The sequence below is a fragment of the Penaeus vannamei genome, chromosome 10 (assembly GCF_042767895.1).
Source record: "Penaeus vannamei isolate JL-2024 chromosome 10, ASM4276789v1, whole genome shotgun sequence".
NCBI classification, from domain to species: domain Eukaryota; kingdom Metazoa; phylum Arthropoda; class Malacostraca; order Decapoda; family Penaeidae; genus Penaeus; species Penaeus vannamei.
In genome coordinates, this window is record NC_091558.1 from 12,006,913 (window position 1) to 12,024,412 (window position 17,500).

Here is a 17,500-nt window from a genome sequence, read left to right on the forward strand (position 1 = left end):
TCACACTCTCCTCGCTAATTCCCTTTCCTCTATCTCTTCCTCTCCAACCCACTTCCTCCTTCCTCCTTCCCTTCCTCGTTACTGTCTTTAATCCATTCCATTCGCACGAATCTGACAAGTAATAACCGTCCCTCAATTCTGAATCTAAATGACTGCTCAACCAACCATTCAGTGCCCACGCAAAGGAAAACAAAACAAAACAAATAAACGCACGCAAAGCAAAATATCGACGACGCAGGCAGAGAATCCTCCCGAACTTTTAGATGCAGTTTCCACGCAAGCCAAGATGCCTCAGTTTATGAATGAGACATCAATTGCGGTCGAGGGTCGTGGGTCAAGTTTGTGGCGGCGGCGGAGGAGATCCATTGCCACCCTCGCCCTTCCTTCCTCCCTTTCTTCTCCTTTTTCTCTTTCTTGTCCTTGTCCTTGTCCTTCTCCTCCTCCTCTCTCTCTCTCTTAATCTTTCACCTTTTCTCTTCCTCTCTCTCTGTCATTCTCAGTGTATGATTTCCCATTTTCCCATCCGTGGGGTTGGGTATCACGGGAGAAAAAGCCTGTATTTTCACTCGTTCTCGCAGGGGGGTAGATGCGCGTGTGTGGGCGGGGGATAACGACGCAGGGAGGTTCACACGCCGAAGAACTAGCAAGAACTAGTGTTATGTTTCCCCTCGGGTGCTAGTGCCCCCCCCCCTCCCCCCACATATGCCAACGATGTGTCAGTCATCGCTGTTTGTGTCTCCTTTTTTTGCCATATGTCTGTATGTTTCGGTGTTTTGTTGTCCGTGTGTTTGTCTGAGTACTCCACTATGTGCATAAATGTTTTTAGTAATTAGGTAGAAACTATTTACTGTGCAGTTATTCATCTATTTAGCAATTGTGTGAATAGCAAGAGGGAGAATGAGGGAGGAAAAATGAGGGAGGGTGAGAGCGAGGGTGAGGAGGAGGATGGAGAGAGAGAGAGAGAGAGAGAGAGAGAGAGAGAGAGAGAGAGAGAGAGAGAGAGAGAGAGAGAGAGAGAGAGAGAGAGAGAGAGAGAGAGAGAGCGCAGACATGGAAGCGACACCTAATGGGGCTGATCTGAACTTCCTGCTGATATCGGCGCGGCCGCCCGAACCCCGCCTGGTACATTCACGAGCAAGGACGTTGCCATACACAGGTAAATCCTGATAAGGAGAAGGACAAAAAAAAAAAAAAACGATAAGATAAGCGGATATGCCTCTACTGATAACAGTCGACCAACTACGCACTTGTCGGCGATAAAAATGTTATAGAGATAGAGAGGGAGATAACGCCAAGAATGGGTTACGTGTTATATTGTCGGTCTTACGTCTAGATAGCTAAGGCATTAGGAGTCTCGCTTTATTGTGCTTATTCTCGTATTCATTGCTTCTCGTGTTGCCTCATCTGTGATAACGCTTTCATGAACGTACTTTTATGGCGAAACGCTGGCGTATTTTCGTTACTTTTTCTTATTTCTAAGATTTTTTTTTCGTACCTATATCCGAATTCATTCCTTTAACTACACACACACACACACACACACACACACACACACACACACACACACACACACACACATATATATATATATATATGTATAAATATTTTTTTCCTTGTTCTTTTTAACAAAATAACACATTCGTCGATCAGTTTTCATTATTAATCATTACGGAATTCTTTCCTTCATCCTACCATTAATCTAACGCATTGCTTCCCACATACTAACTCCCTCTTCCAAGACTCAAATCCCCCAACTCCTCTCCTTTCCAACAACAATCGGATTATGCAAATTTCTTGAAGGAAACCGTAGACGTCCCAGAGTGCTTTCTCGCTCCGTAAACCGCTTCCGAGATGCGCTTCGTTTATCCGGCCGAATTAGTATGCAAATTTTATTGGCGAGGAGGAAGGGAATTCCGCATCACGCCAGACTCGTTACTTGTTCTTTTTTACTCGTTGGTTGTTTGTGTTACTTTTTTCCGTATAGGATGAGGGGGATGGGTGGAGGGTGGGTGAGTGGATGGTTGGTTGGGTGGGTGAATGGATGGATAGATGGATGGATGGATGGATGGATGGATGGGTGGGTGGGTGGATGGATGGATGGGTGGGTGGATGGATGGATGGATGGATGGATGGGTGGGTGGGTGGATGGGTGGATGGATGGATGGATGGATGGATGGATGGATGGATGGATGGATGGATGGATGGATGGATAGATAGATTGACAGAGATTGACAGATAGATTGATATATATATATATATATATATATATATATATATATATATATATATATATATATAGATAGATAGATAGATAGATAGATAGATCGACAGATATAGAAGAGTGATGGTGAAGCGAAAGAGAGAAGAGAGAGGAAGAGAGAAACAAACAGAAACTAGAATCCGACAGAAAAATGCTTTTCCTCCCACCATAACTGTAAAAAACCAAACAAACTCCTTGGCATTCCGGCTTTCGCGTCCCTCCTCGGGAAATTATTCGCAGAAATCCTCCCGAGAGCGGCGTTTGGGCGCACGCGAAGGACAGAGAGCAATGAAGAGTGAATTAAAGAGCGACCCTTATTTCGTGGGGTTTCCTTTGTGTGAGGAAGAGCGCGCGTATGTGTGCGTTGTGTTGGTGTATCGACGTCCTTGTTTGTGTGTGTATGTGTGTGCGTTCACTAACCAACGGCGAGTGTCGTCTCCTTTATGCGAGACACGAGCCATTACGAGTCAGTGTTTCGGAAACAGGATTCGAAACTGCTGGTTCACATGATAAGGAACATATGAAGGCCCATAAAAACAAGCATTATATTCATAGCCATCTATTTATTCATATTCGTTTAGCAATACAGGTAATTCTGGTTTGATGTTAATCTTTCCTGCCTTCTGTTCCCAGCCTGATGCTCGCGGTCGCTGTGATGCGCGAGTAGCAAGACCGCTCCCGGAGACGCCGCTTCGTCCTCGCCGCCGCCGCCGCCGCCGAGCAGGCCCTTCGCCGTCTCGTCCTACGACGCGTCCAGGAGGCCCTCCAGATACCCGAGAATACCCCTCCCTGTTCCTAATCCTAAGCCTCCTTCAGCATGGGCATGACCTGGTACCACATGGTGGCCGCGTGGCTCCTGGCGTGGGTGGCGCTCGTCATCGTCTCGCAGCGGTCGTGGGCGGTCTCGTGGCTCGCCCTGGGTCTTATGGCCGCCCACATCGGCGACTGGGCGATGAAGGCGGCGATGAACGCCATGCCGAGGAAGAACATCGACGGCAACGGCAAGGCGGTGCTCATCACAGGTGAGTTCCGGAGCGGGAGCCTCGATTTGTTACCCTGTGTACTACTCTTTGTCTTCTTCCGCCTGGGCAGGGGGAACGGCGGCCCGGAGAGGGGAAGCGTAGGGGAACGGTATCGGCGGGATAGGCAGGTGCGCTTCAGAAACGGTCTCACATTACTGAAGTTCAGTCTTGCATAGACGCAACGGCAAGGAGGTGCTTGTTACAGCTGAACGTCGAAGAGGAAGCCTCACCGAATGTTTAACGCAGTGAAGCTGTGTAGCGTTATACTATTGAACGCCCTCTGACTGCCCTTGGCTCGGTTAGGAGGAACGACAACCCTGACAGAGAAATACAAAGAACTCCATCAACGGGACAGACATGAGAGTTTCGGAAAAGGAGCCTCAGCTAACATTCTACGCACTGAAGCCAAGTCGCTTTGTTATCTCGTGGGATGCCCTTCGAGTGTCCTTCGTTGGGCCAGGAGGAAGGGCAGCCCGGATAGCTGGACGGGCATCCAGGGACACTTCCTGATCATTTCTCTCGAGAGGGGCAGGTAGAAGGGCCAGGTAACCTCAGCCAGAGGCGGAGACCTAACTCTAGGCTTATGAAAACTTTCTCTCAGACATGTTTATCCAACTGTAGAGGCGATTTTGTCGCTGTTGTTTAGTGGCGGACAATAACTTTTCTCTCTCTCTGAATACCTCGAAATGGTCCCCTTCAGCCCCTTGGTGATAACTAAGATAACAGAGATTACTCAATGTCAAAAAAGAAGCCTTGAGATCATTTGATATGTTGCAACAGGAGTAATTAACGAACCACAAATATGTACCCACTTACGATACCAAATAGGATATGACATATCTTAACTAAAAATGACCTTTGACTTCTGCGTTTGTCACTGGTCCTCTGAAACGTAAAACTCGAGAATCTGACGTCACTGAAATGAGATATCAGCAGCCTGAAGTTCGACGTCATCGTTGCGTCATAAGGAACAGCAGGAGGGGATAACGGAGAGGTCCTTTAGGAAAATGACAAGTAGAATTCTTGCAGGAGAGTCACATCATTGGACTCGCTTCAGAAGCGTGACTTCAGGAGATATACTTCGGAGAAATTCCTTCTGGAGAGTCACTTCATAAGACAGAAGAGACACTTCAGGTGATATACTCCGGAGGAATTCCTTCAGGAGAGTTACTTCGGGAAAAAACCCTTCAAACCGAGATTCTGATAACCGCCCCCCCACCCCCCCCCCCAAAAAAAAAAAAAAATACAAGAGGGAGGAAAGTCACACTGAATTGACAGCCATCCCGACGGTTACTTATTAGCGGCCATTTCCCCGTGCTTTACGAGACGCGCTAAATTGACGCCCTCCTCCGCCGTCAGGAAATGCTCGGGCGAGGTCCTCCTCCTCCTCCTCCTGCCGGACGAAGCCACAAGTCATCCTCTTTAATGTATTTTCGTGAATCTTATTTGCAGCGAAGGGAATAAGGAGAAGGAATCATTTCTTGTGAAAAAAGGAAGTCCTGAAAATCGTCTCTCGAGCGGAGGACGGTGGGAGGAGTTATGGCGCACTTTTCACCTTCCTCACTTTGTCTGTGCATTTATCTGCCTGTGTATGTATGTGTATGTGCGTGCGTGCGTGTGTGTGTACGTGTGTGCGTACGTGTGTGCGTACGTGTGTGCGTATGTGTGTGTGTATGTGTGTGTGTATGTGTGTGTGTGTGTGTGTGTGTGTGTGTGTGTGTGTGTGTGTGTGTGTGTGTGTGTGTGTGTGTGTGTGTGTGCGTGTGCGTGTGCGTGTGTGCGTGCGTGCGTGCGTGCGTGTGTGTGTGCGTGCTTGTGTGCGCGTACGTGTGTGTGTGTGTGTGTGTGTGTGTGTGTGTGTGTGTGTGTGTGTGTGTGTGTGTGTGTGTGTGTGTGTGTGTGTGTGTGTGTGTGTGTGCGTGCGTGCGTGTGCGTGTTCGTGATTGCGGACATACATGCATATATGGGTGTGACTCTTGGTATCCGAGGCCGCATGCGCGTGTATGTGTAGGTGCAATATCGTGTACATGCGTATGCTGTGTGTGGAGACCCGACTGCGGACATACGTGTGTGCGTGTGTGTGTCCATGTGTGTATGCCCGTCGGTGTACGTACGACTGTGTGTACGAATTCATTACCAAGCGCGCCCATAAACCCACCGACGTCTGCTCCGCCCCGCACCAACAGGGCTTGCAATCCTCATTTCCGTCATTACCACTCCAATTATACCTTCATTCGCTTCGTTACTCCCACGTCCACCTCTCTCTCCCCCCTTCCCCTTCCTAGTCTCACCTCTGCTGCATCCTCCTCTTCCTCTTTCTCCTCTATTCCTTTATGTCTTCCTCCGTTTTCTGTGTTTTTCTCTTCTCTCATCTTCTCCTTTCTCTATTTTTTTATCTACTTCCTTGCCTCCTCTTTCTGTCTCTCTGCTTCCTTCCATCTCTTCTACTTCCTTCTTCCTTATCCTCCCCTGTGCCACCTCTCACCTTCTCCTCTTCTCCCACTTCCTTTTCCTCCTTTCATACCCCTTCTTTTCTCTTTTACTCCTTCATCTTCCTCCTCTTCTTCTTCTATTCTCTCCTCCTCTTCCTCCTTCCCATGCCCTCTATTTTTTCAATATCTCATGTCCCTTTTTTCTTCTCTTTTATTCCTTCGTCCTCCTCCACTTCTTCTTCTTCTATTCTCTCCTCCTCTTCCTCCTTCCCACGCCCTCCATTTTATCTCATGCCCCGAGAGTGAAGGATCGATCCAGTGTTTGCCCTCTGCCTACCCCCCCCCCCCCCGCCCCCCTCCGTCCCGTACCCAAGGGCATCAGCATTTGACTTCAGGGCGGAGTGCAGAGGGAGTGTTGGCGATGCTAGGAAGTAGAAAACACGGAAGGGCGTAGAGAGACAGAAAGAGGAGGCGAGGAACAAAAAGAAAGAAAATAGGAGAAAGCAGAAGAAGAGAGAAGAGAAAACACGCACAGGCAGAACGTGCGGAGTGAAGGCGAATTTGGACGTCTTGGGATGTCGCGCATTTTCGCAGTATTTTTTGAAACACACCCCTAAGTACACATAAGTACACGCACGGACACATACATGCATACCCCCTCCCCCCCTTACACACATACACACATACTCACTCGCTCGCTTAAACACACACACACACACACACACACACACACACTCATTCGCTCACACATACACACACACACTCACACACACACACTCGCACAAAACAGACACTCCACCACAGCCAAATCATACACGAATACACATACATAACTCCATACAAAGACACACTTTCCATTATCCAGTTCAACCTCCCCCGCCCCCCTCCCCGTAATAACACCCTCAGGTCAGAGCAAAATCTTTCCTTCTTACCCGCTACCCCCTCCTCTCACCCCCGCCCCCCCACCCACCTAAACCTGGGCAATCACCCTGCAACGTTTGCCATTCGCGCTAATGTTGAACTGTTGATCTCTAATGCAATACATGAATGGAAATTTCTTTAAAAATATTGCATAGTAAATGCTTGATGCTATTTATAGGTCCGTAGATTATTGACTGCCTCTCGGCTTAATTGTTATATTAATTGCCTCAAGTGCCGAGGAGTGATTGTTCAAGTTCTTATACACATACGTAAGAGCAACATTGAGATACTTGAAAGTAGACTTGTACTGAAATCTGCAACACATATTTTTCCTTGTCCAGTATCTCTCCGAGTTCCCGTCTTGACACATGCATTTATTCTATCAACTCGTTAGCTATTGCAACAAGCATTAACATAAACGGAAGGTCAGAGTCTTCAATCCCATAAGTACTCGGGAATGAATTATGAACTGACAACTCTGCAACGCATTGTAAGATTGCAATTACAGAATATTAATCTTGCTTATATAACGTCTCATTTACATATTCGAAGCGCCACGTAAAAATAATTTGACCCATTTATCTCTGTCCCAACCTGCCTTATCATCGGGGGGTACTTGAGGATGTGACGTCATAGATGTTGCCATTTTGGTGTCTCTCCTTTAACTCTCTCTAAATGTCTAATTAGCCACCTGATTTGAATACAGAAAATTTCATAATGATTAAGCATTATAGTATGATTGTTTTGACCACGTTTGTTCTCCTTCATGTTCTTTAAATATATTGATTACTGCATTTGGTTTACAATCCGATTTCTATGGTATTGCCTCACAATCACATTTACTATCTTAGGATCATACCCCAGTAACCTAACGCAGCAAACACACGTACATTCAATTACCAATCTTACTAAAAAAAATACAAACAACAACACAAACACCACATATACTCGCCATGTATGTTTACGTGACAAAGAAGGATACATACCTCCACCATCCTTAAAAAACAACAACAACAACAACTTGGAAATGACTTCAATGACTTTTCGTTCCGGTCACCTTGTTGTATCCTGTCAGGACGAAGATCTTTGCGTCATGTTTCGTTTCCTCTCCAAAATAAAATCTTCCCAGAGAGAAGGGACGGTCGGGAGAGCCTATAGGAAGTACGTCACGGATAAACACAAACAGCTTCTTTGTTTTCCCTTTACCTGAGTCTTTTGTAATCTCTTGAATGACGTTTGGGAGTCGCGTTTAGTTAGTGAAGGTTTGACCCGAGTTGCTGTATGTTTTTAATTTTCTTCCGTATGTTTATATGCACACCATTGGCAGATGCGTCTTGATTTATTCCATTCTCTCTTTATATATCGTTCATAGCGTAGTTTCAAGAGGGTTCAAGAGATAACCAAATCATCGAAGTAGAATCAGAGCCTGTTTTTCCCACGTGTTTTATGATGTTACAGTCGATTTCCCTTCTCTCCACAGGCTGTGACTCAGGCTTCGGGAGGCTGCTGGCAATAAGCCTCGATAAACTGGGCTTTAAGGTGAGTCGCTAAAATACGGTCGCGTTTTCCTCTTCGTTCACTTATCCATTCGTCTGTATGTTGATTTCGAGGCAGGTTAACATTATGATAATAATAATAATTATTATTATCTTTATTATCATTTACATTATCAGTAGCATTGCCATTCTTATTATCATTTTCATAGTTAATTAATAGTGGAGTTATTATTGCTATAATTAGTAGCACTGATATAGCTGTATTCTCATTATCATTGTTATTATTTACACTCTTGTCTCGATTCCCAACTCGGCATTCTAATCGCGGAGAAATTTCGGGAATTGGCGCGCGGTTTCCTAGACTTCGCAGAACCGGCTGTGTAAACATGTTCTCTCTCTCTCTCTCTCTCTCTTTCCCACCCTCTCGCTCTCCCCTTCTCGCGCTCTCTCTCTCTCTTTCTCTCTCTTCACCCGTACTGGACGCGTTGCCTTCCCCGTCCTCTGCCGCGTCCCGCTGTCCTCATTATCAATTTTCCTCCTTCTCTCCCTTTCTCCAGGTGTACGCAGGGTGCCTCCAGCCCGACGGCACCGGCGCCACCTCGCTCAAACTCGAGACCTCGTCGAAGCTGACGGTGGTGAGCCTCGACGTCACGAAGGAGGACGAGGTGCGAGCCGCCTACAAGTTCATCGAGGACGACCTCGGGAGTCTAGGTGAGGAGCGGGAGATGATGGCGGTGGGGAGGGGGTGCTATTGGAGGAGGGAGGGGGGGCTCTGGAAGAAGGAAGGGGGAAATAGGGGGTTTTGGGGGGAGATTGTGATGATATTATTGTAAACCGTAAAATATCCCTCCCTCTACACACACACATAAACACACACGCACACGCACATGCACATACACACACACACACACATACACGCACGCACGCACACACACACGCACACACACACACACACGCACACACACACACACACACACACCCTACACAAATTCAGTCACCATCCCCGCCAGCCCCCTTCAGCCATGACCTTCGCCTCCCGCAGACCTGTGGGCCGTCGTGAACAACGCCGGCATCGCGGCCTTCACGGAGATCGAGTGGTGCCCCATCGCCGAGTACCGCCGCGTCTACGAAGTCAACTCCCTGGGCCCCATCCGCGTCACCAAGACCTTCCTGCCGCTGCTCAGGAAGTCCAGCGGCAGGATCGTGCTCGTGGCGTCCCTGGCAGGTGAGACGGAGGGCTTCTTTCGGGAATTCGTTTGGGCAAATTTTACGTTTTGATTGATCGTATTTTCCTTTGTGGACTTTGTGAGGATTTCGGGGAGTATATGCATTAGGCTCTGGTTAGGATATGCTCTTTTTTTTAACCGTTTTATCTACGCACTGATAAGTTTTTCGTCATAAATGTGTTTTTTCTCTGATGATTTGACATCCCGAAGAGACACGATATGCAAGCCCGCCCGACGTCCGGAAATCCTCTGATATCCTTTGATATTTTGAGCATCTCGAGCCACGAACTCCCAAACCCCACGAGAAACACACATTCTCACACATCCACCCCTCCACTCCTCCCGTGTTGAATAAATACCCCTGGGCTGATGACTCGGCAGATTTTCACGTTAATCTTTTATTTTCGTTTCTTTTTTATTCTTTTATTTGGTTGCCTCGTCGACGTCGAACGGTTTCGCGGCGCCGGGTCGAAGAGTGGGAAAGGAGGTGAAGCGTGAACGTGCATCATAATCTGGCCACAATTACCTCATAACGCCTCATAAAAATGCAAAACTAGGGTCGGATTGATAGCTTGTATTTCCTGTTTAAAAAAATGACTTGAAATACTCAGAAAGGAGAAGAGAAAGTGCATTCATCTAGAAGTCATCGAAAAAGTATTAACAATGTAACTTGAAAGCTTTCCCAATACGTAGAAAAACAGCGAGGTATTGATACGCATGAGAGAGCAAGGCATGTGTGTGCGTGTGTGTGTGCATGTGTAAGTTTGCGAGCGGCAAGTAAGTGTACTTGGTAAGAACTGCACATGCGTGTTATCAACATGAACACGAAACCAAGCACCCGCTGTCCATCCCGGCCCCATGCAACGGAGGCCGGCTGAGCATGGGGCGCGGCTGAAGGCAGATCCGAAGCAGAAAGAAACACGACCGTGCTTTTGGGGACAGTGGGACGAGGTCGTGGGAGAGCGCGGATGACGGAAGGTCGTAGGAGGGTCGTAGGAGGCTGTTCTCGCCACGGACATCGTTTCGGGTGATTTCCGTGCTCGCTGCAGCTGGGTGAGACTTGTTACGATAACATATCACAGTGCCTACGATACGCACGGATTCCCAAGGTGGCGGAGGCATGATAATTCTCACCGCGTCGAGCATACAGACATTTAGGACATTACATACACACACACACACACACACGAACATGAACAATTACGCAGTCGGGTGCCTTTAGAAGCGCAAGCACGGCTACTAAACCGACGCAGATAAAATGATAATCCAAGGGATGTTTAAAAGACCCGCTAGACCTTATCTTTATTTTTTGTTTTCTCGATGAATTAATGATATGCCAAGAAGTCATTCACTGAAGAGTTGAGTGTACTGGCCTCAGGGCTCCAAGGGCATCAGCATGACAGAGCAATTACCAGATTTCACCCTTATGTTAGAGCGCATTAAGAACCAAACTTCCTTCCAAACGCGGAAATTATTTTTTCTTCTTTCGTGTATTGTTACTGATTTTTTATTCCCGAAAGAGAAAAAATACAATGACACACATAAACACCTCTTCTGACAAACATACAATTTGCCGATAATGTTGTGTACCTCTTGTGAAATACACAGCCGAAGTCCCTCTCCCCCCCCCGGGCGAGTCCTACTGAGGTTATGATCACAAAAAGTGGTTGCAGCTTCGGGGGCGACGAAAGGCTCCTCATTACGCTCGCCTCATTAACGAGAAAATATTCCCGCTGTAAAATCATCCGATGTTATTGTTCCATTCCGCTTGGCGATAATCCGGCTCACACACAAATATTTTTCCATTAGAAAAAAAAATCTTAAGAGAAAATATTCTTCAGTCTCTCATTTGAAGATTGCTTCGTCGTCGCTTCTGCATCCCTTTCAGAGACTTCTTTCCCAAAGGCCTATTCGGACCGCGAACCGAGCTCCGCATCCACAGCGCCGCATAAATTTCCTCCCCGTGACAACCCGTCATTTCCAACTTCCCAGAAACGTCTTAACTTCTCCCGAAACTCAACGCACGTCCTTCCTTCTCACAATCCAAAGGCCATTCCTAACCCCGAGAAGAAGAAAAAAAAAACACCTTCTTCCTAAAAATCCCTTCGAGAACCCCCCTTCCCTCAGCCAAAGGTTCCCTCCCGACGCCGAGGTCCCCGCCGCCAGCAGCCCCCCTCGCAGAACCTCGCGCCCTCTTTCCCACGTCCCATGTTGCTAGGAAGGGCTGATTCATCCCGGTGTTTGGGCCGGAAATCTGATGGAGTCGCCTGTTTACTCGCGCCCGTGTGCTTATGCTGTTTGTGCGCTCGAAGGGAAGTTGAGGGCAATGTCACCCACTTGCGGTTGGCCTTCGCGTCCTGTGTGGTGCCTTGGGTGTACGTGCGCCCCCTCCCCCCCTTCCCCTCCGAGATGCTTCTGTCTTTGTTTTATTTTGGTCGTTTCCTTTTAATGGTGATAATAACAGTAGTAGTAGTAAAGATCATGCTTATAAAAATAATGAGGACGATGACAACTACGAAAATTAAAACGGTAATAATAATGATAATGACATCGATAATAATCACAATATCATAATCAATCTTTTCATTCATAAATTTCTTTATTCCTTTACTTATTCCCCTCCTCCTCTATCTTTCCGCAATCAAACGAAATGCGTTTAATCGCTGAAACAGGAGAATATCGAGAGCCAAGGCCTTTCTCCCTGACCGACGTAACTTAACGCTGAAGGCATGTCATCTATATCGGAATGAATGAATAAACCTTACGCAAGCCTTGGCATTCAGCTGTTCCGTATGACTGTGACATGTGGACAGGCAAGAACTCCAACAGGCTCTGCTGCGTATAGGTTTCAGGGCGAGTTCGTGCGTGCCTTTGTGTTTCACTTTATTAATTTGTTTGTTTGTTGTTTTTATGTGAATGAGTGTGTGAGAGTGTGAGTGTGAGTGTGTGTGTGTGTGTGTGTGTGTGTGTGTGTGTGTGTGTGTGTGTGTGTGTGTGTGTGTGTGTGTGTGTGTGTGTGTGTGTGCGCGCGCGCGCGCGTCCGTCGGTGCATGCGTGTGTTCTGTTACTTTGATTTCTTTTAGAAAAGTTATCGCGGTACGAATCTTGCTGAAAATGTGAAATATCTGGGGAAAAATTCTCGAATCTTCCTTCTCCCTTCTCCATTTTTTTTGCAAAAGCAAAAGTCACGCGGAGCATAAAAGTTGCCGCGTTTATTTAGCGTAATGACCTCTGCCGGCTCGATCCTTTGTCGCGGAGGCTGACGTCAAAGCGCTTACTTACCGGAAGCTATTGTGGAGAAGAATGTGGCGAATATTTATAGAACATTGCACACAAGATAACCTCATGCAGATACATGCAGAGGTAAGCTGTTGCATATGCAAATATAAAAGAAACATATACGGATAAACACACACACTCTCTCTCTCTCTCTCTCACACACACACACGCACACACACACACACACACACACACACACACACACACACACACACACACACACGCACACACACACACACACACACACACACACACACACACGCACACACACCCAACATCCTGTGTCCTTCCGCCCGAACTTCGTCTTAATACTTGTGTCACGTTTTCTTTAAAGCAACAAGTTCCTCTTCTTAAAAACACAAACACTGCCTGAACCTTGAGCTACATAATAATCTCCATCTTTCTTCCTATACTTTTTTGTCGCTTTTTCTCTCTTGTCTGTCTGACCCCCTCTCTTCTCTCTCTCTCTATCTCGCTCTTCTAGTTCTATCCGTACCCCTTTATGTACACTGTTTGGTTACTCAAATTTATCATATCATATCAGAATCCTCCCCCACCCTCTTCTCTCTCTCTCTCTCCTCTTCCTCTCCCTGCCCTTCTCCCTCTCTTCCCTTTCTCTCTCTCTCCTCTCCCTCTCCCTGCCCTTCTCTCTCTCTCTCCTCTCCCTCTCCCTGCCCTTCTCTCTCTTTCCTTTTCCTTTCCCTGCCCTTCTCCCTCCATCAATCTCCCTTGCTTCTTCCTCCCTCTCTTTGCCCGTCAGCCTCCGCCTCCCCCCTCCCCCCCAACCTCTTTACCCGAGCCTCCCTTCGGCGCTCCTTCACCCACCCTCCTCCCTGCCAGCCTCCCTCCGGGCTCCGCAGTGACCTTGCCTCGCGGTGACTTGCAGGGGGCCTCGTTCCGCCGGCCCGAGAGTTCAAACACCCAGAGGCGAGCTGTAGCCTTGGAGCGGGAAGGCAGCGCAGTTGGTGAAGTCCTGCGAGTTCCTCTATTGGCATCGTGAAGTCTATTTGCGGTTGGGACTTTGTTACCAAGATAAAGGCTACGGAGGTTCTATACAAACAAACACGCTAATACACATTCCTTTGTCCGTACACACACACACATTTATATATGTATATCTATATATATATACACCCTCTCTCTCTTCCAATCTGTGTATCTCTTACTCATTCCCCCATTCACACACGCACACACAAGAAAATAAACTCACCAGAAACACATACACACACATACCAGCGCATACACATTCCCATGGCTAGCCCTGAGAGCCACACATAGCAAAACAACAGATATCTATGCAGAAAAAAATGGCTAGATGCTGTTGCTAAGAGTGACGAGGCAACATTATAATAATGCTGTGTTCTCGCCTCTTTGCCTTTTTTGCCCATGTCCTATCAACTCGGAAAGGTCGTGACGTGATCGAAGGTTGTTCCCTATTGTCGCTTATCCCCCTATTCCTTCTTATTCTTATCCTTCCGTCTATCCTCCTTCATTCCGTCTACCCTCCGTCTTTCGTCTCTCCTCATCCATCATCACTGTTTTTATCCTCATAAAGGAAGAGAAAAAAAGGGTTGTTTACAAAACGTCATAACAAAATAACCCCTCGACAAAAACCATTCGCCGAGACCAGGAAAATCGTACGCGTAAATAACAGAACAAAAAATAAAGGAAATGAAAGTCACGCTTGCAGGAGACAAAGCCCAAAAGAGAATAAAAAAAAAATGGAATAAGAAGTCTATCAGCTTCGCAAACTATTTTTTTAATCCCCGAAATGGAAGGCCTTGGCAAGAGGCGTTTTGGGGCGGTTTCCCTCTCGTTCCGCTCATGTGTAAGGCTGTGATCTTTGCCCCGCCCACTTCCCTCCTTACAAACTCTTACACTCGCTCTCTCGGGGTTTTAGACTCATAAGTGACGTCTGTCTCCAATTACATGGACATTCTTAAACCGACTCCATTCAGTGTAAGCGACTTTATTAAGGCTTGAATTTTGGTTCAGTATTTCTCGTAAAGTTGTCAACGCGTGCACGCAATCTCAAGACATGCAATTAGAGGTCACACACACACACACACACACACACATATATAGTGTGTTGTGTGTGATGCAGCGGGAGCGCTCTCGTCAAGCAATCTTGCTGACCCAGGTTCACTTCCCCTCACCGCCAGTGGAAGGTAACCCCGGCCATTTCCTATACACAGGGGGTTGTTCAAAACACAACAAACAGCCACAATTTGAGTGAAGTCACAAGAGTCTGTCACAGTAAACCCTAAATTACGATTATTACTATTATTACGAACATACACCCCCTGCATATACACACACCCCCACCCGATACACCCACACACACACATTCGCACAATAACTCTACACAATGCTTCTGCAGGCGAAGGTGGGTGTACCACAATCAAAAGACGCAGGATGAGTTGCAGAAGTGTGAAATATGCGAGGAGTGGGCTGAGGGCGGGTGGGCGGAGTGAACCCTCCAGCCCTTTGAATGCCACTTCCTCAGGCCCACCCGAAATCCTCTGGCGAAATTTCGTACACGTCGATTATAAGACGTAATTTCTCGGACGTAAATCCTCAGATGTAAATCTTAGCTCGCAAGTTAATCCCCAGACGTAGATCCTCAGATGCAAATCCCCAGACATAAATCCTAAGACGCAATGCCTTACACGCAAATCCTAGAAAGCATCTTGCCTTTAAGGGATTTCTAAGGGCCATTTGTCCGTTACCGCTGCGGCCATCCTTTCTTAATGAGTCCTTGTCGTTGAATTATCCTTTAGGGCGAGACTTCATTGCAACACTTAAGTCTTACTTGGGAACAATAGTCTTTGGAGTAAGAGCAAGGTCTTTGTTGACGACACTTCTAATGACAGGACCGCTTATAATGATAATCTTTTACTGCGTACATTAAGGGGTCAGCTCACTCATGTTTGTCTTGCTTGATGCTCTTTTGTTTGTAGATAGGAATTTGTTCCAGTAGTAGATTGTTATTTAAAACTTGTAATTATATACATTCATGTGTTTTTTTTTTTTACGTTTCAATGTTCTTAAATTATCCAATTATTTCACTCTAATAAGCTATGAATTTTTAAATTTCTTTTTCTTCTTCGTGTTTTGTCTCTCTGTCTCTCTGTCTGCCTCTCTCTCTCTCCGTTTGTCTGTCCCACGTCTCGTTCCCTTCGCCTCCCTCTTTTAGCCTTCAATTCCTTTCGTCCCCTCTCCTTCCATCCCCTCGGAATCCCCCCCCCCCCCACACACACACACACTTAAAGCACTCCGCCGCTAACCCCCCGTCTCCCCCTCTCCCCCAGGACGCTACACCTTCCCCGGCTTCACGGCCTACAGCATGAGTAAGCACGCGACGGTCTCCTTCGCCGACGGACTCAGGTTGGAGATGCAGAAGTGGGGCATCACCGTCCACACCGTCGAGCCTACACTTTACAGGTGAGTTTGGGGTGTGTGCTTTCTTCTCCGGGTGTGCCTGGTGTTGTGTGGTGTTTGTGTGTCTGGTCTTGTGTGTAAATCTATGTGGGTTTGTGTTTAGGATGTGCTAGTATTCTTTTTCTCTGTGTTTTCTCTGTTTTTTTTTCTAGTAATGGGACAATATGATTTAGGACGACATATTGAATGGATGATAGATAAAGGGACAGGCAAGGTGGATGTATAAATAGTTAAAAAGAAATATAGATATGTAGATTAGTAGAAAGACAAATGTTTAAGCGGAACTGAAAAAGCATCTCCCGTCACAAAGAGGCATTCATCATCATAGACTAATGACCCTCCTCCTTCCCCCCACAGGACGCCCATTAGCCAGGAAGGACCCATCCACCGCGCCCTCGACAGGTTCTGGGAGGAATGCCCCGAGGATGTGAGGAATTCCTACGGCGACGAATACATGAAGGACTTTAAGACAACAATCTCCGCCCACCTGAACCGAGCCAAGCCCTCGGAGAAGATTAAGGAGGTCGTCGACGATATGGTGGACGCCGTGGCCGGGCAGGACCCCAAGGTGAGGGGAGGTGTAGGGAAAGAGGGTGGGAGAGAGGGGGTGGGGGTAAGGAGTGAGAAGGTTGGGAGAGAGAGAGGGGGGTAGGAGGGAGGGAGAAGGGAGGGAAAGAGGAACGAAGAGAGGAAGGGAGAAGGGAGGGAGTGGTGAAGGGAAAGACAGTGGGAAAGGGAGAGGGAGAGATATAGAAACATAAGGTTGAATAAATAAAAGAAAGAGGACGAAAAAAGTCCATATTGAATACCCATCACTGCTCATCATTCAGGACATACTTTAGACGAATCCTTTGCATAAAATCGATTCCCATATACTTACCTTCAACCCTTTTGCCAAACAGAGCCGCTACGTACCTAGCGTGGTGACGCAGGTGAGAGCCAAGGTACTCTCCGCTCTGCCAGACAAAGTCCGCGACCACCTGTTCCTCAGCAGCCAACCACAGACGCCACCTGCGTATGTTGCAGGTACTTATTTCAAGTGTTTTATTGTGCAAGTTAAAAATCGAAAGTTATTTATTTCTTTACTAAGTGCGACCGCTGTTCGTCGACTTTTGACTTTTGATTTTTGTAACGATTCGGTCGCTTTTTGTTCAGTTTACCAATTCCCAAGGTTGTTTACATCACGAATAAAATGTGATGAGAATAATAACGGATATAATTGAAACGGAATATAATCGATTCCCCTATTAATCTGCAACACGCCTTTCCCGCCCACAGAACGCAAGAAGAAGCGGCTGCTGATGGACCCACGCCCCAGGCCGGGCGTGCAGGGACCTCAAGGAGCAAGAATAAAGCGAATGTTCTCGATGCCCAACTGGGACAAGAAGGACATGACGCCCTCGCCCAAATCCGAAACCAAGTT

General features: G+C 47.1%; 2 protein-coding genes across 3 annotated transcripts in view; one reads left to right on the plus strand and one right to left on the minus strand.

The window, feature by feature from the left end:
• The window catches only part of LOC113829338 (Y+L amino acid transporter 2), a 223,563-nt gene that overhangs the window by 169,638 nt on the left and 36,425 nt on the right, over positions 1–17,500 (minus strand). The gene's annotated exons all lie outside the window — the stretch shown is intronic.
• Positions 1–17,500, plus strand: part of LOC113821808 (short-chain dehydrogenase/reductase family 9C member 7) — a 19,452-nt gene that overhangs the window by 1,096 nt on the left and 856 nt on the right. The window contains exons 2-9 of the mRNA XM_027374335.2: positions 2,894–3,282; positions 8,116–8,174; positions 8,689–8,842; positions 9,174–9,356; positions 15,948–16,080; positions 16,435–16,645; positions 16,980–17,103; positions 17,356–17,500. The exon at positions 17,356–17,500 is cut by the window's right edge and continues 856 nt beyond it. Of these exons, the coding sequence (XP_027230136.1) occupies positions 3,078–3,282; positions 8,116–8,174; positions 8,689–8,842; positions 9,174–9,356; positions 15,948–16,080; positions 16,435–16,645; positions 16,980–17,103; positions 17,356–17,500 (1,214 nt within the window). The 5' untranslated portion in view covers positions 2,894–3,077. The remainder of the gene's footprint in view (positions 1–2,893; positions 3,283–8,115; positions 8,175–8,688; positions 8,843–9,173; positions 9,357–15,947; positions 16,081–16,434; positions 16,646–16,979; positions 17,104–17,355) is intronic.